Here is a 27,637-nt window from a genome sequence, read left to right on the forward strand (position 1 = left end):
CAAAGGAGGCGCGGTCTCTCGAGCTCATGGCAGGGCTGTTGCTCGTGCCCGGCCGGATAATGCGGCTTCCGGGCAGCCAACTTTGGCGTCTCTTTCCTCGCGGATTCGGGGTTTGGGGCCCAGGGAAGGAGAACGCTAGCGTCTTGCTACGGCGGCTCTGCGCGAGGCCAGAGGAGGCATGGCGGGCCTCGGGGCTCGCTGCCTGCTGCCTGGGGAGCCGCCCCCTCAGCACTGCAATGCCGCCCCCGCCCGGGTCGTCAGGACCGGAGTGGAAGGGCAGCGGAGACCCCATGCGCCCCTCGAAGCCCGGGGTGAGTACATACCAGAGCCTTGCCTTTGCTAGTCTCGGCTGTCGGTCAGCCCTGCGCCCTTCCCATACCACTTGGTCATGACTTCAGAAACCACTCTACCTGGCCTCAGGTTGACCACTCAGCCTGCTCACCTGAGTCACAGAATCTCATCCCGCGTTCCCCTCCGTTTTGCACGTACCCCCGTCATTAAAGGGGCTTCCCTTGTGGCTCAGCTCGTAAAGAATCCGCCTGCAATGCTGGAGACCTGGGTTCGATCCTGGGTTGGAAAGATCCCCTGGAGAAGGGAAAGGCTACCCACTCCAGTATTCTGGCCTGCAGAATTCCATGGACTGTATAGTCTATGGGGTCGCAAAGCGTCGGACACGACTGACCGACTTTCACTTCCAGCGTTAAAGAAGGATACGGACTTGGATTTTAGTTAGCTATTGCGCGAAGAAAATAAGTTTCAGGTTTTTTCAGGGGGTCTCAACCGTAAGTTTGCCATAATTAAAGAGTTAACGTTTTTATAATTTGTCACTCGACTCTCCCTTCAGAGGCTTTGTGTGTTGTATGCTGATTCTGAGCAAATGTGCGTCATGGTTGCATGCTGGGTATGCTTTTTTCCCTTTGGTTTTTCCTGGATTCTAGGACCGCAAAAGAACTTAGGAGCCGCTGCTGCTGCTGCTAAGTTGCGTCAGTCGTGTCCGACTCTGTGCGACCCCATAGACGGCAGCCCACCAGGCTCCCCCGTCCCTGGGATTCTCCAGGCAAGAACACCGGAGTGGGTTGCCATTTCCTTCTCCAATGCCTGAAAGTGAAAGTGAAGTCGCTCAGTCGTGCCCGACTCTTAGCGACCCCATGGACTGCAGCCTACCAGGCTCCTCCGTCCTTGGGATTTTCCAGGCAAGAGTTCTGGAGTGGGTCGCCAGTGCCTTCTCCGTAGGAGCCACTAGGCTGTAGTGATAAGTAAGAGAAGCGGTTATTGGAGCTGGGGGAAGATTAATGAGTTATTTTACTTATCGCGGGACTTGGAAGAAAGTACAAAGAAATAATGATGCCATTTGCAAGAAGTTCCACTTCTAAGTCTCTTCTACTTTGGCTTTGTTACTTCTGGAAACTGATTTAGGTTCACTTCACAGATTTATTTGGTTTATTTCTCAGTATCTGCACAAGCAGGTGATTAACTGATTTTTAAATCAGCAGTTGGGATCTCAGTCATACGGGGTAACACTCATGGTGCTTGCGTCTTGGGTGCTGTTTTCAGGTGAACAGAAATTGATTTAGGGAACGTTCCCTTGGAAAGAAGTGCCTTAGTAATTGTGTTAGGAGCTCAGATGCAACTGTGTTTTTTCATCCCAAAGTACTGTGAAACATCCTGTCTGTTTAACAAGATGTCTGTTTAACAAGATCGAGCCTTCTGTGTATGTATTTTAGAAACTGCTGTAATAAATTTAGTGTAATTAAATGCAGTTTACTAATACTTTTAATTTTGAAATCTCTGCCCCAGTAGCCTGTTTCCTGGAAGTCTTTAGCCGTCACGTTTGCTATTGGAGGAGCTTTATTGGCTGGAATGAAGTACTTCAAGAAAGAAAAGACGGAGAGTATGTAGATGCCATCCAGTGAGCTCTTAATATAACCCTTCCTGGCTATGGACTAGCATCTTGGTGGTGTTGGTGTTAAGCTTTGTAGCTTGAAATAATTTTATGTTTATGGTAGAATTGTAAAAATGACAGAGTTCCCACATATCTTCCACGTATCTTCACCTAATGTTACCATCTTGTATAACCATGACTATTCACTATACTACAGGCTTTATTGGGGTTTCATCTGTTTTCCCACTGTCCTGTCTGTTCAGGGCACACTGTCCAACTGTGTGAAAAGACTTGCTGTGGACAGATTAGGATGCAGATGGTAAGAAGTCCAGAGGGTACAAAGATGACTAGGGTGCAGTCCGGCCATCGAGGCGCGCATTGAGTGAAGCAGACACAGAAGCAAAGGACTTCACTCGATGAGGTTCTGCCCGGTCAGGGGAAGTTATGAGAACCTGGGGTGGGAACGCCGGGAGCTGCTCTGAATTAACACTTGGAGTTTAGAAATTGTTTACAAGAACTTTATATTTTAGTGAGTATTTCAGGACTTTTAAGATTTGTTTTAGAAGTTTCTAGTAAATCCCTAAAGTATCACTTACTCTGTTTTGATTCTTTAGAGAGTCTCTTTTGATGCCATTATGCAAAGGATAATGTTTATATCTGGGAGTGAGAATTGTAGGCTTTAGAACCTTAGGAATATAAGCACCATATTGATACACACATATATTTCTTTCGTGTAGCAAGCAGTGTTTTACTAATTACGATTTTCATATTTTAATATGCACTTAAGTTGCTTTAGTTTCAAAATGAAACAAACTTGACAAACTAGGAAAATAATAGTAGAGACAGTTCTAGAAAACCCAAGCTTCTTTTGACTTTAGTTTGGAATTTTCACCTTCTGTTAATAATCTTGTTTTGTAAAAACTTGTATTATGAAACAGTGTTAAAAGTGAGAGTACTTGCTGACATACTGCCTTATCATCTCCAAATACTTTATTGTGTATTTTCTACAAACAAGGACGTTCTTAAACATGACCACAATACAATCAACAAAATCAGAAAATTACTACTGTTCAATCTTCAGATCTTGTTCAAGTTTTGCAAATGATACCCTCCTTTTATTTTTTAAACATTTTTTGGCCGTTCCTCATGGGATCTTTGTTTCCCTACTGCGGATTGAACCCTCACTCCCTGCAGTGGAAGCGCACAGAGTCTTAACCTCTGGACTGGCAGGGAAGTCCCAACTGTTGCCCTCCTTTTACAGCAGAAGGATCCAGTGTAGAACCACACTTCATAGCTAGTTCTTTCTGTTCTCCTTCAGTCTGTAACAGTTTTGCAGCCTTTACCTGACTGTCATGACCTTGACAGCTTGGAAGATTATAGTCCAGTGATTTTGTAGACTGTCCCTTAGTTTGGGTTTTTCTGGTGTTTTCTCCTGATTAGATTGAGGATGCTGTGTTCTTGTTGTATTTACTCAGGTGTCACGTGATTTCATTCAATTTGTCCCGTTACTGATAAAGTTCAGTCTGATCACTTGATTAAGGTGGTGTTTGTCACGCTTCTCTACTGAAGATGTAATTGTGTGTTTCGTGATGTCCATTTATGTATGTAAATATTCTGTATTTATGCATGTAAATATTCTGTTCCCCATGAAATTCAGTTCATGTATTTATGTCAGTGTGGGCTTATGATTTTCTTGCAAGCCAGTGAGTTGTAGTCCACTATTCTCTTTAGTTTGACACTCCCATTGTCCCAGATTGGTCAATGGGTGTTCCTTCTAACAAACTGTTGTTTCCTTTCAACAGTCCTCCAATATTCTTTTGAGGTCATCCTTAATTCTAGTGCGGTAGAATGTTCTGAGATCATGTACTTTCTCTGCCCTAACCCTGGTACCAGCCATTTCTCTAAAGAGCCTCATTTCCTTTTAGTGGAAGATGATGATATTTGGAAGTCAGGATATGAGCTCATTGCTGTTGGGGTGTGTCCACTCCTGCGTCCTTTTAGTGAACAGAGCTAGGAAAGAGATATACATGTTTATAGCTGTATTTATTTCTGTATCTATATGTATTGAAACCATAAGTTCATACACTACCTCCCATCTCTTTCCAGTACCTCAAGGTTTGTTCTACTGTCTCTTTCCATTGTCCTAACTCCTTTTCCATTTGTTTTAACACTTACGTTTAATATTACTTGTTTGATCAGGCTCCTGTATGTAATAACTAAGGTCACATTTCTTCTGTCCTCTCCCCATGCAGCTGCCCTCCTGTACACTCAGGCTCCAACATCACTGCCAGGCCACCTACCTCTCCCACTTGGTCTCAGACATTCTCTTCTGCTGTGACCCTCCTCCACCCCTTCATGGCCACACCTAATGGCTAAGGATTGAATTGCTCTGGAGGAGGAAGGAAATTTTTTTTACTGCTTTTTTTTTTATAGTCCTTATTATGTACAATAGCATTTCATTTCATTTTACTTTATGCTTATTTCTCTTAAAATATATTTTTTAAGCTTCTTGGAAACAGGCTATTTCTTCCACATTTTGTGCCCGTAGTCATTAATATAGTGTGAACCATAGATGAGGCATTTGAGTACCTGTGGTTAGATTGACTTTTTTTTCCTCTCCTTCTGTGTGTGTTTTTTTTTTAAGAACTGGAGAAGGAACGGCATCGGAGCATTGGAAAGCCTTTACTTGGGGGCCCATTTTCCCTCACAACTCATACTGGCGAGCCCAAAACTGATAAGGACTACCTGGGTCAATGGGTATTGATTTATTTTGGTTTTACTCATTGTCCAGATATCTGTCCAGAAGAACTAGAAAAAATGATTCAAGTCGTGGATGAAATAGGTAAGAAAACTGTCTCATTCTGTAAAAAGTACATGCTTGCTTGATGCCCTTAAGGTTACTATGCTTTTCTATTCTTACGTTACCGGTAGGTGGAGGGCTGTAATTATTCAGTTATCTCAGTGTTAGACTTGTTAGTTGCTGTGATTCCTGTGACCTTATTCCCCACCAGAGAGGAAGTTTGTTTTGATGCTAAATGTTAGATTGCTTAAAAATGTCGGTGTGGTCTGGGTCTCCCTTAACTGTGCTTTGTGTCCCTTGCTTTTTGTAGCCTTTCATCACAGACCGTGCCATTGCCTTTCCCCCGGTGACTGTTGGTTAGACTAGGAAATGAATTGTTCCAGGTTATTCAGACCTTATTAACAGTTTCCTGGCACTTGAGAAATGGTTGTGGGGGGAGGCGGGGCCGGGAACCCTACAAACACTGGATTGGATTAGAAGACAGGATGTCCACAGGATGTGATTCTGAGTAACAGCATGTCCGCACTGATGCAGGTGTTTGCTAGGATATGTATCTGACTGCACCATACACGTACATACAGACATGTTTGTACCTGCACTTCCTGAGGCTCCCCTCCCCCCTGCCCCCAATTGGTGTTAGCTGTCCCTCTGTGTTGCCTGACTGCCTTGCTGTGCTGCACACAGAATGTAAATAATAACTAACAAGAACTTTCTTTCAGACAGTATTCCAACTCTGCCAAATTTAACTCCACTTTTCATCACTATTGACCCAGAGAGGGACACAAAAGAAGCCATCGCCAATTATGTAAAAGGTATTTTTTATTTCCAACACTTTATGTCTGTTTAGTGCTTAGCGTTTTTGGAAGATCGGCTCACTCGCACCTTGCAGTGCCTTGTGAGATACACGGACAGGTGGCACCATCACTTGTTGCACAGGTGGGTAGAAAGCTGCTCAGAACTCTGACTCTGGCTGGTAAGTAAATTATTTTGTCACAGGGGAAGGATTGAACTTGGTCTTCATATATCAAAAAGGAAAGAGAGAGCCTTGAGTTGAGAGGCTGTAATTGCTTCTGAGCAATTCATCAGGAGCCTCTTGATGAAATGAAAGAGGAGAGTGAAAAAGTTGGCTTAAAATTCAGCATTTAGAAAACTAAGATTATGGCATCCGGTCCCATCACTTCATGGCAAATAGATGGGAAAACAGTGGAAACAGTGACAGACTTTATTTTCTTGGGCTCCAAAATCACTGCAGATGGTGACTGCAGCCATGAAACTGAAAGACGCTTACTCCTTGGAAGAAAAGCTATGACCAGCCTAGACTGCATATTAACAAGCCAAAACATTACTTTGGCAACAAATGTCCATCTAGTCAAAGCTATGGTTTTTCCAGTAGTCACGTATGGATGTGAGAGGCGGACCATAAAGAAAACTGAGTGCCGAAGAATTGATGCTTTTGAACTGTGGTGTTAGAGAAGACTCTTCAGAGTCCCTTGGACAGCAAGGAGATCTAACCAGTCAATCCTAAAGCAAATCAGTCCTGAATATTCATTGGAAGGACTGATGCTGAAGCTGAAACTCCAATACTTTGGCCACCAGATGCGAAGAACTGACTCATTGGAAAAGACCCTGATGCTAGGAAAGATTGAAGGCAGGAAGAGAAGGGGACAACAGAGGATGAGATGGTTGGAAGGCGTCACCGACTCGGTCGACATAAGTTTGAGTAAACTCTGGGAGTTGGTGATGGGCAGGAAAGCCTGGTGTGCTGTAGTCCATAGGGTCTCAAAGAGTCGGACATGACTGAGCTATTGAACTGAACTGAAGTTCAGTTGCTTCTGATTCCAGCTCAGAACCTCATTCTCCCTTTCGTAAAATTAGGGCAAACATGGATTCTGGGAGTATGTTCATTGGGAGATTAAAGAAAAATAACTAAATATAAACACATTTTTGAACTCAGTGCATATTTTATAAATCTAAAGTATAAATGATAAATACATAGCTGTTTTAAGGAAGAATTTCAGTTCAATCATCTCAACATGTAGTTAAAGCCTATTAGAAGGTACTTTTAAAGGCTAGAAATTATGATAGAATTAAGGGTGAAAATTTAGGTTCTTATGAGTTTGGGTAATTTCTCTGAATTCAAGTTTTTTCAGCTAAAACAAGTGATGAGAACACAGTATTGTGAATCAGCTGTAATTCAATTAAATATAATTCAATTAAGAGAAAATATGTAAAAGGAAAGAAAAGAACGACTTGTTAAAATTCGTGTGATTAAACACTGGAAGCAAAAAAAATAATAATAATAATAATGAGTAAAAATCTGATCAGACAGGTTTTGTAGTTATACTAATGCCTGGAACGTGGGTGCTTAAAAATCAGGAATTTCGATTTTAATTATGGTGAAATTGATTTAAGCTACTGGTCAGAAGGACTAATGAATTGTTTTCTAATTATTTTTATTATATGACACCTAATACATACCCTCGAGAACTTTGAGTTATTTTCAAATGTGTTTTATGAAAGACCTGCTGTATGTTTTATTATTTAACATATGTAATGAGAGATGGTTGATATATAAAAAGAGTACTTAAAGTACAGCATAGTGTGTTCCTTTTGACACATGTAAGAACTCGGGACACCATCACCACAGTCCGAGTGAACGTATCCGTCACCCCCATCAGCTTCCACGTGCCCCTGCTATTCATGTCTCTCGCCTGCACCTACCTTCTGTCTCCAGGCAACCACTTACCTGCTTTCTGTCGATACAGATTAGTTTGCAAATTTATAAGTTTATGTAAATGGGATTATACAGTATATGCTGTTTTTTTTTAATGACTTCCTTCAGTATAATTATGTTGAGATTCATCCATGTTGGTTCAGACAGTAAAGAGCCAGCCTGCAGTGCAGGAGACCTGGGTTCGATCCCTGAATCAGGAAGATCCCCTGAAGAAGGAAATGGCAACCCCCTCCAGTATTCTTGCCTGGAAAATCCCATGGATGGAGGAGCCTGGTGGGCTACACTCCATGGGGTCACAAGGAGTCAGACATTACTGAGTGACTAACACACATACACAGACACACACCTTCAGTGTAATTATGTTGAGATTCATCCATGTTATGGTGTGTATCAATAGTTTATTCATTGTTTTTGTTCAGTAGTATCCCATTGATGGACATTGGAATTATTTCCAGTCTCTGATCCTTACAAATAAAGCTGTTGAGAGCACTCGTGTGCACGTCTTTGTGTGGACACATGCTTTCATTGCCCTTGAGTAAATACCTCGGAGTGGAGTGGCTAGGTCCTGTAATAGGTGAGTGCTTAACTTCTTAAGAAGCTGACAGACTTTTTCCCAAAGTGGTTGTGCATTTTTACACTCCCACTGGCACCACATGAGAGCTCCAGCTCCTCCACATCCTTGCCACACTTGGTAGGGTCAGTCTTTTTAATTTTAGCCGCTTCAGTAGGTGTTCTAGTGGTGTTTCATTGTGGTTTTAATAATGCATTTCCCTTAATAACTTTTAATATTAAGCATCTTTTCATGCCGTTACTTGCCATCTGTATGTCTTTGGTAAAGTGTCTCCACATCTCTCATTTTTATGAGCTGTTTATTTCATTTTACTTAAGTATTTGTTTATTATTTATATTTCTGATAAAAGTCTTTTATCAGGTGTATGATTTGCTGATATTTCCTTTTAGCCTATGGCTTGTCATGTCAGCCATGTATTTTGAAGAGCAGTTTCCATTTTGGAGGGCTTCCCTTGTGGGTCAGCTGGTAAAGAATCCGCCTGCAATGCGAGAGACCTGGGTTTGGTCCTTGGGTTGGGAAGATCCCCTGGAGAAGGGAAAGGCTACCTACTCTAGGATTCTGACCTGGAGGGTTCTATGGACTGTATATTCACAAACACAACTGAGTGACTTTAACTTTTCACTGCACACTTCCATTTTGGAGAAGTTCCATTTATTAGTTTGTTCTTTTATATTAATGGATAATCTTTTTGGTGTCATCTGTGAGAAATACTTGCCTAACCCAAGATTACAAAGGATTATTTTCTCATTGAAGTTTTAGAATTTTTATTATATGTAAGCAGAATTTATATCCACAGCTTACAGGTGTGTCAGAAATTGGAGCAATAGCATTGTTATTTTTAAAAGCAGGTGTAACTCATTGGGTAATAAATGATCTCAAATTTAAATATGTGTCATACTGACTTTTACTTATCATCACATATTAACCAAACTTAGGTATCCCCAAATGAGTAAATGTTTGAGTTGCTGTACCTAATGGAAATACCAAGACCCTATGGTAATATTCTTCATAGTAAGTACAGTGGTTGATGATGATACCATTTCTAGTTGCATTTGGGGAGAATTTTAAGTATTTAAGTTGGTATTTAGAAAATTACTGGAGTTTCAGCAATTGTTTTAAAAGTGCAGCTAGTTCAGGCTTCACTTAGCTTCTCTTCATTTACTCAGAGAATGGGGAAGTAAGACAAACCACCTTGCTTTTTTAGTTTCTGAGCAGTTTTTCAATTTAGAATGAGTTAGACCAGAGAATGATAATGGGTTTCCTCTCCCTTTGAAAGAAAGTGCTGCTGTTAAATGCTGGACTCAGCTCAGTGGTCTGATGAATCCAAGTTTTGTGACTTCCCCAGCTTGCTTATACAAATTCCAAAAACTTAATAGCAAATGCATGCTGTGAGAGTATGTGCTGGAAAATGAGGCACAGGTGTTTTGACCTGGCATGAACTAATCATCAGCCAAGTTTTTTCTCATATGATGCAATGGAAAACTGTCGTGCTTAATTCATAAGAATATCTTTAAACTTCAGCATATCTCAGAACTATACCTAATGTTTAAAAACAACTAAGTTAACAAAAGTTAAGACAAATAATTAGAATACATTGCTTCCAGCTTTATTAGATAATCATGAAACGATTTGACATACATTATCAAGAACTTTTGGTTTCATTGCTCTTCTCTATTAATACCCTGTTTTAAGTTTCACTGATTTCTGCTCTAATTCTCTTCTGCATACTTTGTATTTAATTTTCTCTTTTTCTAGATCCTAAGGTAGAAACTCATACGTTTTATGTCTTCTTTTCTACTATATGCATTCAATAAGTTGTATTTCCATTTTGATTTTTAGTTTCTTTTGAGATTTCTTCTTTGGCCCTTGTGTTATTTAGAAGTGTGTTTAATTTCCATGTGTTTTGGGGATTTTCCAGATATCTTTCTGCTATTGATTTCTGGTTTAATTCCAGTGTGGTCTGTCTTGGTGAATGTGACATATATCACAGAGGGAACTTTTCATTTGTTTTAGATTAATTTCTTCTTTAAAACATGAAAAACTGTTAAGGGACTCACAGGAAGAAAGTAGCAGTAGCTTTATAACTGTTTTTTGAAGTAGGGATGGTTGTTTTTTGCCTCTTCTTTTTCACTGTCTTTCTCATTTTTTATTTAGAATTTTCTCCCAAACTGATTGGCTTGACTGGCACAAAAGAAGAGATCGATCAAGTGGCCAGAGCATTCAGAGTGTATTACAGCCCTGGCCCCAAGGACGAAGATGAGGACTACATAGTAAGTAAATGCTCAGTTTCAACACCTGGGCGGGCACCCGGGTCTCAGACATTTATAAGCTTTCCATGGCAACTGGCTTTAAAAGCAAAATGAAAACGGTAAATAATCTGAGATGATAGCAGATTCCTTAATAATTAGGGATGCTTGAGAGCCAAAGATGGAGAAGCCCTATACAGTCAGCAAAAACAAGACCAGGAGCTGACTGTGGCTCAGACCATGAACTCCTTATTGCCAAATTCAGACTTAAATTGAAGAAAGTAGGGAAAACCACTAGACCATTCAGGTATGACCTAAATCAAATCCCTTATGATTATACAGTGGAAGTGAGAAATAGATTTAAGGGCCTAGATCTGATAGATAGAGTGCCTGATGAACTAATGAGGTTCATGACATTGTACAGGAGACAGGGATCAAGACCATTCCCATAGAAAAGAAATGCAAAAAACCAAAATGGCTGTCTGGGGAGGCCTTACAAATAGCTGTGAAAAGAAGAGAAGCAAAAAGCAAAGGAGAAAAGGAAAGATATAAACATCTGAATGCAGAGTTCCAAAGAATAGCAAGAAGAGATAAGAAAGCCTTCTTCAGCGATCAGTGCAAAGAAATAGAGGAAAACAACAGAATGGGAAAGACTAGGGATCTCTTTAAGAAAATCAGAGATACCAAAGGAACATTTCATGCAAAGATGAGCTCGATAAAGGACAGAAATGGTATGGACCTAACAGAAGCAGAAGATATTAAGAAGAGATGGCAAGAATACACAGAAGAACTGTACAAAAAAGATCTTCACCACCCAGATAATCACGATGGTGTGATCACTGACCTAGAACCAGACATCCTGGAATGTGAAGTCAAGTGGGCCTTAGAAAGCATCACTATGAACAAAGCTAGTGGAGGTGATGGAATTCCAGTTGAGTTATTCCAAATTCTGAAAGATGATGCCGTGAAAGTGCTGCATTCAATATGCCAGCAAATTTGGAAAACTCAGCAGTGGCCACAGGACTGGAAAAGGTCGGTTTTCATTCCAATCCCAAAGAAAGGCAATGCCAAAGAATGCTCAAACTACTGCACAATTGCACTCATCTCACACACTAGTAAAGTAATGTTCAAAATTCTCCAGGCCAGGCTTCAGCAATATGTGAACCGTGAACTTCCAGATATTCAAGCTGGTTTTAGAAAAGGCAGAGGAACCAGAGATCAAATTGTCAACATCCGCTGGATCATGGAAAAAGCAAGAGAATTCCAGAAAAACATCTATTTCTGCTTTATTGACTATGCCAAAGCCTTTGACTGTGTGGATCACAATAAACTGTGGAAAATTCTTCAAGAGATGGGAATACCAGACCACCTGATCTGCCTCTTGAGAAATTTGTATGCAGGTCAGGAAGCAACAGTTAGAACTGGACATGGAACAACAGACTGGTTCCAAATAGGAAAAGGAGTTCACCAAGGCTGTATATTGTCACCCTGTTTATTTAACTTATATGCAGAGTACATCATGAGAAACGCTGGACTGGAAGAAACACAAGCTGGAATCAAGATTGCCGGGAGAAACATCAATAACCTCAGATATGCAGATGACATCACCCTTATGGCAGAAAGTGAAGAGGAACTCAAAAGCCTCTTGATGAAAGTGAAAGTGGAGAGTGAAAAAGTTGACTTAAAGCTCAACATTCAGAAAACAAAGATCATGGCATCCAGTCCCACCACTTCATGGAAAATAGATGGGAAAACAGTGGAAACAGTGTCAGACTTTATTTTTCTGGGCTCCAAAATCACTGCAGATGGTGACTGCAGCCATGAAATTAAAAGACGCTTACTCCTTGGAAGGAAAGTTATGACCAACCTAGATAGCATATTCAAAAGCAGAGACATTATTTTGCCAACAAAGGTTCGTCTAGTCAAGGCTATGGTTTTTCCTGTGGTCATGTGTGGATGTGAGAGTTGGACTGTGAAGAAGGCTGAGCGCCAAAGAATTGATGCTTTTGAACTGTGGTGTTGGAGAAGACTCTTGAGAGTCCCTTGCACTGCAAGGAGATCCAACCAGTCCATTGTGAAGGAGATCAGCCCTGGGATTTCTTTGGAAGGAATGATGCTAAAGCTGAAACTCCATACTTTGGCCACCTCATGTGAAGAGTTGACTCATTGGAAAAGACTGTGATGCTGGGAGGGATTGGGGGCAGGAGGAGAAGGGGACGACAGAGGATGAGATGGCTGGATGGCATCACTAACTCGATGGACGTGAGTCTGAGTGAACTCCAGGAGTTGGTGATGGACAGGGAGGCCTGGCGTGCTGCGATTCATGGGGTCGCAAAGAGTCGGACATGACTGAGTGACTGATCTGATCTGATCTGAGAGGATAGAAAAGTAGATATAGTTTTTGAAGGATGATTAAATTTTTTGTTCTAATAGTTTAATTGCCCACTTTTCTCATGCCATGTAAAATTGTAGAGCAGTATATTAAAATCTGGGCTATCTTAAATTCACTAGAGATAAAATAATCATTTTGGGCAAAGCTCATTTTTAGTTTATAAACACTATTGGTTCTCTCTGCCCCCTAATGAAGAGGTTTAAGAAATATGCTTCTTTTGAGAAGCAGTATTAGGCCTTAGGGACCTGCATTTTCGGGTTGAGTGAGTAAGAATTCTGAAAACCAGGAGAAAAGAAAGCCATAGGCAGTTACTTTTTATAAGATTTCTTTTCATACCAACTTTATACATTTACATAATTTTGTGTTTAGTTGCATTTGCAACTGTTAGGCTCTGCATAATTAGGTGTTCAATATGCTTTTTTAAAATGAAGAACAAATTCTATTAGGTGGTTCTTCTGCAGCCCTTACGTTAGAGAGCTGTCTTCACATTCATCAGCAGTACCCAGGAGTCTCAGTCACCTTGTTCCTCTTCTTGTCAGTGGTTTCTCAGTGAAGCATAAGCACCACCTCTACCCACCCAGTTTCCTTCCCAACATGGACATACTTCCCTATCACATGAAGTGCTTACATTGTATTTTAATATTATTTCAAGATTTTTCCTTGGTTGCCATGCTCTATTTTCTCTGAAATATTGTTGTGACAAAGTGATGAATCATAAGAGACTTTCCAGCTGCACAGCTGGTTTTGTAGAAAGGCAGTCAGGACCCTGAAACGCTGGTGTGCCAGCAGGACCATGGCCAGCTTCCAGGAGGATGTGCAGAGGGAGCGTCTCACTGCAGGGCTACCTCTACAGCCCACTGTGATTTCCCCACCACCTCTGAACCTGGAGCATGTGGGTGCCCCATAGCCTTTGGCCTAAATTAAAGGTGTGTTTCTGGTCCCTTTGCCTTAAACCCACATAGTAATCTTATTTTTAGTTCTGGTGCCTCATAGACTTAGGGAAACTTGAGTTCATGAGAGAAAAAGAGAAAAATCAGCGTTTTTTCTTATACTCTAAGTTTAAGCAAAGTAGAAGGACCTACTGTGGTTTCCTCTTGTCACACTAATAGCATGAGAAGAAGCCAAGGAGAAAGAGCTTTTTAGACTTCTTTATCTTTCTGTAAAAGAGAGTTGTACTGACTGGTTTTGAACTTAACTTTGATAATAGTGGGAGCATTTGAGCTAGTCAGTCAGACTTCCAGGGTTGAACAGCTTTATTAAATTAAACATACACACAATTGTCAACTAGTTAACACTTCTTAGTCTTGTGCTTATAGCTCATAATTCTAAAGTTAAATTTTACAGATTAGACCAAACAACCTAAAATACTCAGTTAAAACATTCAGCTAATGTTAAGAGATACTTTGCTGAACCCAGAGCACTGCTTAGCATAGGAAAGTGATTTGGGTCACACTGCTGTCAGACACCCACCTCTATTGGCAACTGACTCTCATCGTTTTTTATTTAAAATACTTGAGGGAATTCCTTGGTGGTCCAGTGGTTAGTACTCCACAGTTTCATTGCAAGGGCCAGAGTTCAGTCCCTGGTTGGGGAACTGAGATCCCACAGGTTGAGCAGTGCAGTAGACAGGTAGATAGGCAGACAGACAGATAAAAATACTTTGAAACCTTTGAGCTGGTTGGTCTTCACTTAGTAAGAGTTCATCTTTTCTTGTCTGACCATAACTAGCAGTGAAAGGCAAGGTGCCAGTGAGCTCATAAACATAAACCAAACACAGGTGCTGACATGTGTACCCTAAGATAGGCGTGCAGGTAATCCAGAATATGGGTATTAATCTTAATCTTTAAAATGTGAATATTTAAATCTTGTGGAGATCTCTTAAACCCTCTAGAACCCATCTGAGACCCCATTTTGAGAAATAAATACTGATCTACCATAGAATGCAATGTTTTGATAAGAATCAGTGCGTTCACTGCTATACACTTGCAAAATCAACCAGTAGGAGGAGACATTCTCCAGCTTCTTGGTTTTTTTCAACTAGTGTGGTTTTGTTTCTTGAGGAGATGGTAAGGGAACTTAAGATTTAAGGACATGCAGGGAGTGAGGGAGTGCTTTTAAGATGGAGAGGTAAAGGAAGGAGATTTTTTTAATCTCAGTAGTGACAGAGATGAGCTTCTGGCTTTGAATGCTCATGGCGTCCTCAGACCCATAGTGTGCATAACCTGAACGTGCTACACATTCCTGACAGCTACGTGTGCAAGCCATCGTGTGATATGTGTAATGTTGTATTATTTTCTAAGTGTTAGTTAGAAAACACTTGTGGAAAAGAATACACGTGGCTTTCAAACCTGAGATGTTCAGTCTTAATAAAAGAAGTGTGAGTTGTATAATGTGATGTCATCTTTCACCTGTTGGATCAGAAAGGCCAAATATATTGTCATGATCTTATTTACGGAAAGAGGAAACACTACAGTGAGTGAAATTGGACCCACTGGCACTTCCATGCCTTGTTGATGGGATTCAACTGATACACACTCTTCAGAAGGCCATTCGTATTATCATCAGCATTTAAAGCATTTAAATACTTTTTAGGTTAGAGACCCTATGTTTTGGAATCTGCCCTACAGATAAAACCTACAGCATTGTTTGTAAATGGACTGAAAACCAAGCAACCATTTTTTAAAAGGCTTCTATACATGTACTGATACAGAACAACATCCAGTATATTGCCACGTGGGGAAAAAAGTATAGTGTGGTGGTGGTTACTCACTTGTGTCTGACTTTGCAACCCCAAGGACTATAGCCCGCCCGGCTCCTCTGTCCACAGGCTTTCCCAGTCAGGAACACTGGAGTAGGTTGCCGTTTCCTTCTCCAGGGGCTCTTCCCAACCCATTGATTAAACCCGCGTCTCCTGCATTAGCAGGTGGGTTCTTTACCACTGAGCCACCAGGGAAGCCCCATAATGTGTTGTCACTTTTGCATAAAAAGAAATGGGTGGGTATTGACACACTGATAAATGCAAAAGGATTGTCTGGAAGAATCCAGCAGGACCTGGTGGCAGAGGCACCCCCTGAGGAGAACCTAGAGAGTCTGAAGGAGTATGTATGTATGTGTACAAACTGCATGTTAGACACACTGCGTGGTTGCGCCCCAGCATTCCTGCAGAGACGGAGGTGGGACAGTCCAAAGACTATGGACTTTGAAATGGGGTAGATCTAGGTTCTAAGCTTGCTGTGGCACTTACTAATTATGTCACTTGCCCCCCTGGAGCCTGTTTGTCGCTTGCAGAGGAGATAATACCTGTCTCCTGGGTTAAGATGGCACATGGAGGTGCTTGTCAGCAGATGGTAGTATCGTTTCTCTGCACTAGAAACTACTCGAAGTTTACAGTGGAAGCATGATGATTTGCTCTGCCCATGACCCCAGTGAACACTGAGACATGGCCACTGACCAGTCTGACAGTTTGGGTGGGACAGTATTTTTACTATGTGTTAGAATGTAATTTATATGAGGGATACTCATAAAATTAAGCCAAACACACACTGAAATTCTGGTTTTTTAAGGAGGAGAGAGAACAGAATAGAAAGAGTAAGAGTAAGGAAGAAATGGGGTGAAAAAAGAAGAGGTGTGAGCTATGGAGTAGGGCTTCAGGAGATGCCTGGAGGCCTCGTTCTGACTGTCAGCTGTTTGGAGAAATGCAGGCCCCTGCCCTCCCGAGGTGAGTTATCCCCAGACCCCTGAGAGCAGCAGCTGTCTGAGCCCCTGGCTCTGCATTCTTTCCGATGTGAGTAGGCTAGTGACTCTTTCCATTTGCTCTCTCTTTACAAATGTGTGTGTGTAAAAGCATGACAACTTCACAGACATAGCATGTGTGTCCGGGTATATTTGGGGTGTCTCCAGTCTGGTATGTGTGATCACATTCCTGTCTTTGTCTTGCCAAATAGCAGTCAAGCCTGGAATAAATTCCAAAGATTCCAAGGGCCAAGTCTTCTGCTCATTTTCATGTTTCCTTTTGAACCACTAATATCCGAACTAAATACTGTGTTGGAATTTATATATATTATGTGTTTAGTGGTTAGTGGTCTGGGTTTTTTCTCATAAAACATGGTAAGTAGAATTTAGGATGTGATGAATGATAACTAGTTCTTCCAAAAACATAAAAGAACATACCCAAGAACTTAATAAAGAAAGTAATTTCTTACCAACACTTTTAATTCCATGGGATATCTCTTTATGATGTGGTTAAGGGGTCAGATAAAGTGTTTTACTCTTAAACATGGACTTTTTCCAAGCAGGCATCAGTGATCCACAGCTTTGTGAAGGCCAGCAGCAGCCATTTCTTAGAAGTGTGTTCTTTCCTCAGAATTGTGTAGATGAGTGTGTTAAGGATTGAACTGAAAGAATTCCAAGTTCTCGCTTGATGTGTCAAGCAATAGTTAGGGCAAATTTCTGAAACAAAAGATTTTAGATAATTTGTGGTTGTGAATTGACTGTAATAGACTTAGGCCCAGTCCCTAAATGATGGAAATAATAGATGCTGCAGAAGTTAGTGTCTTACCTGCAGGATTCATTCAGTACAGTAAGGAGCTTATTTTGGTGAACTTTTTGTCATCCTTCCCTTTCCCCTTTTCTCTGCAGGTTGATCATACAATCATAATGTACTTGATTGGACCAGATGGTGAATTTCTAGATTATTTTGGCCAGAACAAGAAGAATGCAGAAATAGCTGGTTCAATTGCTGCACACATGAGGACCCACAGGAAAAAGAGCTAATAGCTAACGCAGCCTAGCCATGCTCTATTCTCCTGCCAAAGAGGAAGGACTTCATCTCCCGTAGGAGCCAGTACATACATGTACATACATGCAGCCTACAGAAAGGACTTCACATCAGGAGAAAATCTGAATTTTGGACAGGGCATATTACACTTGGGTTCATCAAGGATGAATTCTTGGAACTGTATAGATTACAACCCAAAGTCTCCCAAATTGTGGCCTTGAGACCAGAGAACCCATTTGTCTTGAAACCAGTGGAATGGACCTCAGGGAAGGATACAGCTGGAAAAGACGCATCCTAGGCATCTCCCCACATGAGTGGGGCTCTCTGGTCACGTGGCTGCCTGTCTGGAGTCTTGAGGCCTTGCTCAGACAGGTTGTACTGAGTTTCCAGGAGGAGTGTCGCTTGCTTTCCTCTTTGAGGTGGCTGATGCAATCAGCTCAGGCTCTCTGACATTCATAATTAATCTTTACGCTTGAAAGCATTAGTATAGTCTTCCTTGTGAATGAGAATCATTGTCATTGTTTGCAGTGTGATTTTACTCAGAGGGAATCTGTTGTTTGGGACAAACTATTAGATCGGGTTCCCTAGGGATCTTTCTTGTGATTTTTAGCAATATGATGTGTGGGGCTTCCAGGGACCTCCCGGAGGGTGTGAGGATATGGACCATGCACGTGTACAGAGTACCCGCCTGCCTGTGCTAGGCTGCATTTGCCTGAGATAAAGGTGTGCTCAGCTTTGCAGCTTGGACAAGCATGGCCTTTCTCATGGGTGCAGACGGGACAGCTTATAGCTCTTGGGGCTGGTAGGTAGGTCTTGTTAAAGTGCAGGTGCCCGGGCCCAGGGCTGGGTTCACACTTGCCACCCAGGTTCCTCTGATGCAATGGCTGGGGACTGGGGCCTCAGAGGCTGTTTTGGGGGTCAGTGGGAGGGATGTGGGGAAGGCAGGTTTGGATCTGGGTGAGGACTCTGCTCATCTTTGGCATGTCCATCCACAAAGTGCTGGAGTCAGAGCCATTAAGGGAGACGCTGGCTTTTATTTCAGAATTTAACTTCCCTGAAGTCTGGACTTCACTGTCTTATCACCGTTCTCCACCTGAAGCTGCTGCAGAGCCTTTGCCAGCCTCCACACACCCTGACAGGTGTGGTGCCTCATCAGACGTGGACTTTGCCTTCACATCAGTTCTGTTGCTGTGACATGGCTCTATCTTTTGGGTTTTAAATCCTCTTCTCAATACTTAAGTTAAACCTACTACAAATATTTACGTGAAGGGGTGTGAAGAAAGTCAGACTCGAGCTGTTCTGGGCTAAGCTGTTCATACGTTCATTGAAGTTCTAACCCCAGTGCCTCAGAATGAGACTGTGAGAAGATAGGGTCTCAGATGTTAAAATGAGGCCTTTCAGGTGGGCCCTCATCCAGCATTCCTGTTCTTACAAGAAGAGATTGGGACACAGGCTGAGAGAAGACCACGTGAAGACACGGAGAGAGGCAAGAAACAAGCCCTGCCCTTCCCTGGATCAGGGGCTTCTGGGTGCCAGAGCTATGAGACGACGTCTGTTCAGGAGCTGGGGCAGTCATGCTTTGTGACAGCACCTAGAGGACTGCCACAGTACCATTCTCCCTTTGGCTCCTTCATACAAAACTACCCAGATTTAGTTTATATAAACCTAAACGCAGGCAGAAGTCATTGGTTTGGGATGACTTTCCTGGGAACCTTGTCAAGGAGGTGAGAAACTTAGAAGAACCTGGGTCTCCTGCATTGCAGGCAGATTCTTTACACTTTGAACCCCAGTGGAAGCCCCAGTAAAAGCCGAGTCTCACATAACAAAGAAGATCTTAAGTATCTGAAATGCCAGACATGTAAAAAGATGGTCTGTTTTAAGCCACAGAACATTTGTGCAGATCACTTTGCAGCAGCTTATACCGGAGAAAATTCAATCTTCATTCTCAGCTGTTGCAGGTTAGAGCCTGTGTCATGATCCAGAAAAGGAACAGAAGCATTTGAAAAAGGCCGTTTATTTGCTCTTCACTCCAGTGTCAAGTTTAAAGGCTTAGAAGTTGGACAGAAGACCTCAGAGATGACGTCCAAATGTCTCTATGCAGGGGCGGACACTCCCAGAGATGAAGTGCTGGCCTCACTCCTGAATCTGCATTAGAAGTTGGGTCCCAGTTTGTGGTCAGGTCCCTGCCTGTCCCAGGGCTGTAGGGTGCCTGTGAAAGTCGCTCAGTTGTGTCCAGCTCTTTGCAACCCTGTGGACTATACAGTCCATGGAATTCTCCAGGCCAGAATACTGGAGTGGGTAGCCTTTTCCTTGTCCAGGGGATCTTCCCAACCCAGGGATCGAACCCAGTTCTCCTGCATTGCAGGCAGATTCTTTACCAGCTGAGCCACAAGGGAAGCATGGGGTGTTCATGGGGGCCAGACAAAAGCTGATGCGGGGAGGGGGTACACTGTGGCCATGCGGCACCCGTTCGTTGTAAGCCTCCGGAAATTAAAGTCAAGGCTGCCTCTCAATAAAATACCACTTGGCAAACCTTGACCTGGATGGGTTGTGTTTTTGCTGGACTCTTAAGTGGAATTACTATTTTAAGAAGTGGCATTTATTTGAAAATTACAAAAATCCTGTCCATGCAGCAGGCCTGAAAGTACTGTGTGCACCTGGCTATCGGTGAGATAGCTGATACTTCGGGTCTAAGAGCCGAGACTCGCTGAATACCAGTAAAAACCCTGTGTGGATTGACAGCTGATGTGAACCCAGTAAATGGTTTGAATTTGTGAATATCTGTATAAGAGATTGTAAAATATCTTATGTTGTTTTTAAATATAAGGTTAAAAGAAATTAAAATTTTCAGATCACCAGTACTGCTCTAAATAATGTCTTTTTTTGCATATGGCACAGTTAAGTCGTATGAGTGTGTGTATGTTGCAAGAGCTACCCTTTCAAAGACCAGTCACGCAAGCATTCTTCATCCATTGAGCTCATACATTTTGCCTGTGGTTCTTAGTTACATTACTCTGTAGAGATATGGGTGGTTATTCCTATTAATGAGGTGCAATTAATAACCTCTTTAGCCATATGTTCCCCTTTAGAACCTACGGGTTGTTTTCTGTTCATTTTAAGACTGTATTTTAAAGGTGATTAATCTTTCCACAATTGTAACATAAACATTTGTAATATTCAGAAAAGTTGGAATGTTTAAGTCAGCATTGTTCGCCCACCAGGAAACTTTGGATGCATTTCCTTTGAATCTTCAACTTTAGTCTTTGAACTGGAAATCCACCAACGTGTCCCTTTAAAAAATTAAACGTTAACAGGTCAAGGTCAAGCTCAAGCCTCTAGACAGCACTTCGCCACCATCCTCACAGGCAGCTGCCGTTAAATGCTGGCTGGGTGTCATTCCGGAATACTAAGGACCCACTCGGGCTGTGTTCTCAGGCTCCAGTTATGAACACTTCAACTAGCACATGTGCCACTCAAGTTTTTTACATAGCTGTTATTTTTGTTATATTTTTTCTATAGTTAATTATTGAATTTGGTAAATATAGAAGGTAGCCCAAAATAGCCCCCTCATGCCAAAGTTACGTAGTGGACTAACTGGAGAGCAAAAATGTTTTCAGGGCAAGCTTCGGTTGTTCCCTCACCCCTCACCATTGCTGAATGATGCCATCATTTCAGGTATGTTGGAGAAACTTCATTCTCAGGACGACAACATGGAACTGGGAACCACAGGCCAGGGACCTTCAGAGCTGGCCAGACTGGCTTCCCCCATGCAGGTGCGGTTGCTGTGCAGTGCATGCACACAGCCTGGCTCTCCACCTCATATAGCTTCTCGTGTGCTGAAACCAGTGTGGTTTCAATCCTGACAGTGCTAAGGTAACTCGAAGCCTCCTTTTCTTACCTGTAACCTGGGAGCTTAAGAGCACTGGTGGGGCCGGGTCGGTGTGAGGGTAAGAGAAGCAGTGTAGAGCACCAGCACGTGCTCAGGGAGTGATGCTTCATGTTATTTTTGGTCCTAATGAGGGTGGTGGTTTGGGGCTTGCTTAACAGGTGGTGTCAACAGTGGGTTTGTGTGTGTGTTTACCCTCCCTCCACCCTTACCCAACTCGAGCCTGTCTGTATCCTAATGCCTGGAACCCCCACCTCTTGCTGTTTCCCCACCCCGATACACATAGCTGAACCTGAAGCTGTTTGGTTACCTCGCCTTACTGAACTGTTCACACCTGCTTTCTTAAGTGGTGTCCAGATTTAGAAGAGTTGTGGGGAAAGCCATCAAGTTGAAGCCAGGACCTTGGAGGCATTTGGTCCTGACAGGAACAGCAGGGCATGAGCACATGGTCATGGTCAGAGCAGGTTCTGCTTCAGGAGTGGGTGGGCGCTGGGGCCTTGTGAAGCTGTTGGACTTCCAGCAGCTCTGAGTCTGCTAAGGAGGAGGCAGTTCTCCCAAGTTCTAGAATGTGATGCTCAGGACAGCGGGTGGCTGGAGCGCTCCTGGCTTCGCGAGGGCTTTGACCACGGGTGTAGCTGCTCTATCAGACCATGACCGTTTCTGTCAAGCGTTTCTGGTTTTAGCAGTGGTGTGTCACTCCCACTTTGACCTCAGGAGCCAGTCGCTGTGTGTCACTGCTCAGATTGTCCTGAGGCCTGGTTCCTCCCATTGCGGGCAAAGTTGGTTTGATTCTGTGCCATTTCTGCTTACACTCGGTTCACAAGGTGGTACCTTCTTGCCTTTGAGGGTCCATCAACAGGTCATGAGCGAGCATTTCTTCATGTCTGGCTCCAGGACACCCTTCTAGAGGTGCTCTGCTCAGCAGCCTGTGTGTCTGTCTCTTCGGTGTTGATTGTGCATCTGCTCCCCATCTACCGAGTGCAGGCCTGAGCTCTGTGCTACAGACAGAAGGGGGCTGAGTACCTCCCTGCTGAGTCCTGGCCTGTCCTCTGTGCCGGAGAGAGGAGGGGACTGAGTACCTCCCTGACCTCTGTGCTGGAGACAGAAGGGGGCTGAGTACCTCCCTGCCCCTGCCGAGTGCAGGCCTGAGCTCTGTGCTGGAGACAGGAGAGGGCTGAGCACCTCCCTGCTGAGTCCTGGCCTGTCCTCTGTGCTGGAGACAGGAGGGGGCTGAGCACCTCCCTGCTGAGTCCTGGCCTGTCCTCTGTGCTGGAGATGGGATGGGGTGCTGAGCACCTCCCTGCTGAGTCCTGGCCTGTCCTCTGTGCTGGAGACGGGAGGGGACTGAGCACCTCCCTGCTGTGTCTTGGCCTGTCCTCTGTGCTGGAGACGGGCAGGGAGTAGGGTAGGGACCGAGCACCTTCCTGCTAGGGGAGCTCATCTTCAGTGTGGCAGACAGACTGTCAACAGTGAAATACATAGAGCAGGTCAGATAGTCAGAGGTGCTGGAAAGAAGAAAGAAGGTAAGGGCTGGAGAGCAACGAGGGTGGGTGACGGTGTGATTGGTCATGGAAGGACTCCTTTGGGAGGGGGCTGTTTGGAAACGGAATGAGCCGTGTATCTGGGGAGACCTTCCAGCTTGAAGGCACTCAAGAGCAGGAGCCCAGTGTGACAGTGGCTGGTGAGTCTCAGGGACAGGAGGGCTGGAGAAGGAGCCGGGAGCCATGTGTGTCAGGCCCCAGAGTTCATGGCAGGGACCCTGTTCTGAGTGTTGAGGGGGCCCTGGAAGGGCTGAGAGCAGTGCTTGATCTGATCCACCCGCCAGGGTGCCCACCGTGACTGTTGCTTTGACCACGTAGGAGTCTGTGGGTGCCAATGTCACCCCCTCAGGGGGTGTTAAAAGTCACTCACCCTGTATCGTATTTCAGGAAAACATCTTTGTGAATGTTTAATTGAAAGAAAAGCTTTGAGTTTTCTTTTTATAGTGGGAAATTTTAAAGAGTGGCCTAGTTTAGTGAACTTGATATGCCCATCACCAAGCTTCTGTAATTCTCAACACGGCTGAGCTCATTTCTTCTACACCTCCACCCCCTCCTACCCAGTCCCGCATGTGTGCACATCTTGCTTAGTCTTTGAAAAATAACCACAGTCTCCTTATCACACCAAAAAAAGTTAATCTGTTTTTGTTTAATATCACTGAATATCCAGTCAGTGAAAAGTCAAGTTTATAATTGGGTCCTTTGCTTTCTAGGAGCCACAACACCTCATTGTGGAGGGGTGTCCTGTCCACATCACGAGTGTGACTCTGGGTTTGGGTTTGCACCCAGTCAGGGAGGACACAAGCGGCTTAGAGTGAAATAGCCGGGCAGCACCCCTACCACGGTATTCAGGTCAGACTCCGATCAAACTTGGGCCCACTCAGTTCAGTTCATCCGCTCAGTCATGTCCAACTCTTTGCGACCCCATGGACTGCGGCATGCCAGGCCTCACTGTCCATCACCAACTCCCAGAGCTTAGTCAAACTCATGTCCATTGAGTCGGTGATGCCATCCAACCATCTCATCCTCTGCCAGCCTTTCTCCTCCCCCCTGAGTCTTTCCCAGCATCAGGGTCTTTTCCAATGAGTCAGTTCTGTGCATCAGGTGGCCAAAGTATTGGAGTTTCAGCTTCAGCATCAGTCCTTCCAATGAATATTCAGGACTGATTTCCTTTAGGATGGACTGGTTGGATCTCCTCGCAGTCCAAGGGACTCTCAAGAGTCTTCTCCAACACCACAGTTCAAAAGCATCAATTCTTTGGCGCTCAGCTTTCCTTATGGTCCAACTCTCACATCCATACATGACTACTGTAAAAACCATAGGTTTGACTAAATGGACCTTTGCTGACAGAGTGATGTCTCTGCTTTTTAATATGCTATCTAGATTGGCCATAACTTTTCTTCCAAGGAGTAAGCATCTTTTAATTTCATGGCTGCAATCACCATCAGCAGTGATTTTGGAGCTCCCCCAAATAAAGTCTGCCACTGTTTCCACATCTATTTGCCATGAAGTGATGGGACCAGATGCCATGATCTTAGTTTTCTGAATATTGAGCTTTAAGCCAACTTTTTCACTCTCCTCTTTCACTTCCATCAAGAGGCTCTTTAGTTCTTCACTTTCTTTCATAAGGGTGGTGTCATCTGTGTATCTGAGATTATTGATATTTCTCCCTGCAGTCTTGATTCCAGCTTGTGCTTCCTCCAGCCCAGAATTTCTCATGATGTATTCTGCATATAAGTTAAATAAGCAGGGTGACAATATAGAGCCTTGGCATAGTCCTTTTCCTATTTGGAACCAGTCTGTTGTTCCATGTCCAGTTTTAACTGTTGCTTCCTGACCTGCATGCAGATTTCTCAAGAGGCAGGTTAGATGGTCTGGTATTCCCATCTCTTTAAGAATTTTCCACAATTTGTTGTGATCCACACAGTCAAAGGCTTTGGCATAGTCAATAAAGCAGAAAATACTCACCCATAGGCAGTAAAGCCGGTCTACTGACACCCCTTGGTGGTGAAGGGAAGTGCAGCATTTATCGCAGCACTGAACAGAGAGTCCAGGTAGCTCATGCTCTAAAAGCCTAAATTTCCCTGATAAATTCTGAGAAAGATTTTAAAAGACATGGGGAGGGAGAAGGTGTCGTGGGGTGTGTGATCCGCTGGAGGACATTGTTCTGATTGGTTGGTGGTGAGGTAATCAGGAGTCAACTCCATCAACCTGGTTTCGACTACTCTGGGGTCTGTGTGCTTGTGATCAACATGCAGTCAGTTTCTTCCACCTGTGGGGGTTTCAGTATCTGCAAAGCAAAGGAAATGGCTCAAAATATTATCTGTAGCCCTTTAGGAGCAACTGAAGGACAGAGGATGAGATGGCTGGATGGCATCACTGACTCAATGGACGTGAGTCTGAGTGAACTCTGGGAGTTGGTTATGGACAGGGAGGCCTGGCGTGCTGCGATTCATGGGGTCACAAAGAGTCGGACACGACTGAGCGACTGAACTGAACTGAACTGAAGGACCTTGACTTTCTTAATGACTAAACTAAGTCTTGACTCTTTTCCTTTCTGTATTTTCTCGCTTCTTGGATTAATTTTACTCTTTGGAACTCGGGGAAGGCCAAGGAGGCAGAAGCTCTTCTGCAGACAGGAGGCGGACTGGGGATGTGGACAGGGGAAGGGTAATCTGTTCTGAGAAGGCCACAGAGTCCTTCTCAGTTATAGGACCAGGTCAGAAAGACCAAGTCACTTGTCTTGGGTTTGTTATTTGCAGAACAGGAGAAACAGCGGACGAGTTGACACACTGAGAACAGGGAAAACTAATGGATGGTTGTGCTGAGAATCAGAGCTGTGCTCACCTGTGGCAGGAGGTGGGCGGGGCCAGAGGGCCCAGAGGCCTTCCAGGAGCGGTGGAGATGCTCGGAGCTGGAGCTGGCTGGTGACTCGTGTAGCTCAAGAGGTGTTAAGTATAAACTTGAGATGTATGCATTTGATTGTTTATAGCTCAAAAAAAAAAAAAAAAATTGTAGAAGGGACAAAGAGCTCTCCTGAAGGCCAGGCTTGAGAGAGAACAGCATGAGGTAGAGAAGGCATCGGCCATCATGCGCCCTCACTGCAACAGCCTAGACCGGGTCTCGAACTCCCAGCACCACCAGGTCACAGGTAAGAAGGGGCTGAACGGAGACCCTCCGAGAGCTCTAACGAAGCAGAGGTGGGTTGGGGCCGGAAAAACGGGGCTGGGAGGGGACACAGGCCATCAGACGAGGGCTCCTCAGCACCACTCAGAGTTGCAGGAGAGCAGACAGAGGTCGAGGCGAATGCTGGTCCCGCTCTGAGAGGCTTGGGGGTGCTTTCTGGGACCCGGGACACCAAGCGGGGACTAACCAGAGTACAGAGCCGGCAGGTTCCCTGCAGGTCCAGTGAGCGGCACTAGGTCACTGTCAGTCTTGCCGTGGGGCTGGTGGTCTGTGTGCTTGCTGAGTCCTGGGTGCTGTCCTTAGACACGAGCCGTGTGAAGTACTCCTGGTGGGGCGGTCTGCAGCTGGGGGCCCCTATCCAGTCTCCTTTCAGGATGACTCAGAGGTATGAGGCCAAGTTGAACTTTGTAGTCGGGGCGCAAGCCCCCCAGTCTCAAGGCCCCTGGGCTCTGCGTCTGCTGGGCTCCCAGGTCTCTGTGGTGATCTGGAGGACGTGGTGTCATCACGTATCAGACGTGGTAGAGAGCATCCCGCCTGCCCTTGCTGTGTAAGAAGGAAGGGCTGGGGGTACCCGTCTGCCAGTCTGTCTCCACCCTGGCGACCGAGACGTGGTCCTGTACCTGCAGCGTCACCTGGGAGCTGACCAGAAATGCAGAGTCAGCCTCCACGCAGGTGTCCCCAGTCAGAAGCTGTAGTTTAACGAGATCCCATGTGATTCTTGTGCACATTACTGTTTGAGAGCCACTGCTCTGCACGTCAGCTTTCCACCCCACACCACAGAGCCTTCCTACTTCCCCCCAACGGAGAAAAGTAAGGAATAATGAAGTAATTCATCTTACCCTGACCAGGAAGCTCTTTAATTAATTTTGCTTCCATGAAACACATAATTTGAAAGCATCTCTCAAGTAAGCAGATTCCATTTTCTGGTAACTGATCACTCCATTTAAAAAATTTAATCAAAGACATACATCATTCCCTGTCAGAACTTCTGTTCAGCCTTAGGATACCAGGGGTTTCTGCACTGACTTGGCTGTAATTCCAGCAAAAAGCAGAGAAATGCTGTTTGGTTAGCCTGTGAGGCTTTGTAAGGTTAATTGCAGTGTTTCCATTTGAGCATTTTCAAATATTGAATTGAAACCAGATGAGGAGCATTTGACCGTCAGCCTGCCCTTGTGCAGTCAGGCTGATGAGAACGGCTGATGAGATTAAATGAAGCTGGGAGAGGCTAAATTGCTTGTCTCCTGGTCAGCTCAGACTCAGAAAGGCTCTGAGTTACAGAAGAGACTGGGGCTATGGAGCCCAGCAAGAATTAAGAATTGTCCCACCCTTGACAGGGACACGCATGGAGTATGTAACTTGGTACACACACAATACACTTCTCAGTGAACTAAAACTTTGCAGCAGCGTTTTTTTAAGAGCTCAACAAAAAGATTCTGAAATTAATCTGGAAAAGTAAATGTGAAAAACAGTTCAAGATACAGGCAAATAAGGGAAGACAGTAAAAATAACAGCAAGGACAAAGGACTTGTCTATCGTTACTAAAATACATTACAAAGCCATGATGACTTAATACCGAGAATTCAACAGATGGGTCATATCACAGAAGTATGGAAACAGATACATGG

At 43.9% G+C, this 27,637-nt stretch overlaps 1 protein-coding gene and 1 long non-coding RNA gene across 7 annotated transcripts; one reads left to right on the forward strand and one right to left on the reverse strand.

The window, feature by feature from the left end:
* Position 1: 1 nt before the first annotated feature.
* On the forward strand, positions 2-27,469 carry SCO1 (synthesis of cytochrome C oxidase 1). 6 transcript variants are annotated; one of them, XM_086358858.1, is made up of 7 exons: positions 2-311; positions 1,798-1,891; positions 4,527-4,724; positions 5,402-5,494; positions 10,142-10,257; positions 21,078-21,275; positions 25,589-27,469. In XM_086358858.1, the coding sequence occupies exons 2-6, from the start codon at positions 1,861-1,863 to the stop codon at positions 21,225-21,227; spliced, it is 588 nt and encodes a 195-aa protein (XP_086214984.1). In that variant the 5' UTR covers positions 2-311; positions 1,798-1,860; the 3' UTR covers positions 21,228-21,275; positions 25,589-27,469. The 6 variants fall into 6 exon arrangements, with proteins under 6 accessions (XP_086214984.1, XP_086214979.1, XP_086214982.1 ...); XM_086358853.1 differs by having other exon boundaries at positions 1,801-1,891; XM_086358856.1 differs by lacking the exon at positions 1,798-1,891.
* LOC147352022 (uncharacterized) lies at positions 25,048-25,812 on the reverse strand. Its single transcript, XR_015147887.1, has 2 exons — positions 25,674-25,812; positions 25,048-25,116 (listed from the first exon to the last, which is right to left on the reverse strand). It is a non-coding gene; the product is annotated as an uncharacterized LOC147352022 (long non-coding RNA).
* Positions 27,470-27,637: the final 168 nt, after the last annotated feature.

This window comes from Bos grunniens, chromosome 19 (assembly GCF_055505025.1).
Source record: "Bos grunniens cultivar Pamir isolate PY7600 chromosome 19, Bosgru_T2T1.0, whole genome shotgun sequence".
NCBI lineage: Eukaryota > Metazoa > Chordata > Mammalia > Artiodactyla > Bovidae > Bos > Bos grunniens.

Bases quoted from the DNA above. Each gene is read 5' to 3' on its own strand.
- SCO1 (XM_086358853.1), top strand. From the start codon at position 27: ATGGCAGGGCTGTTGCTCGTGCCCGGCCGGATAATGCGGCTTCCGGGC. The intron at 4,725-5,401 runs GTAAGAAAACTG...ACTTTCTTTCAG, and splicing joins TCAAGTCGTGGATGAAATAG to ACAGTATTCCAACTCTGCCA. The intron at 5,495-10,141 runs GTATTTTTTATT...TTTTTTATTTAG, and splicing joins CATCGCCAATTATGTAAAAG to AATTTTCTCCCAAACTGATT.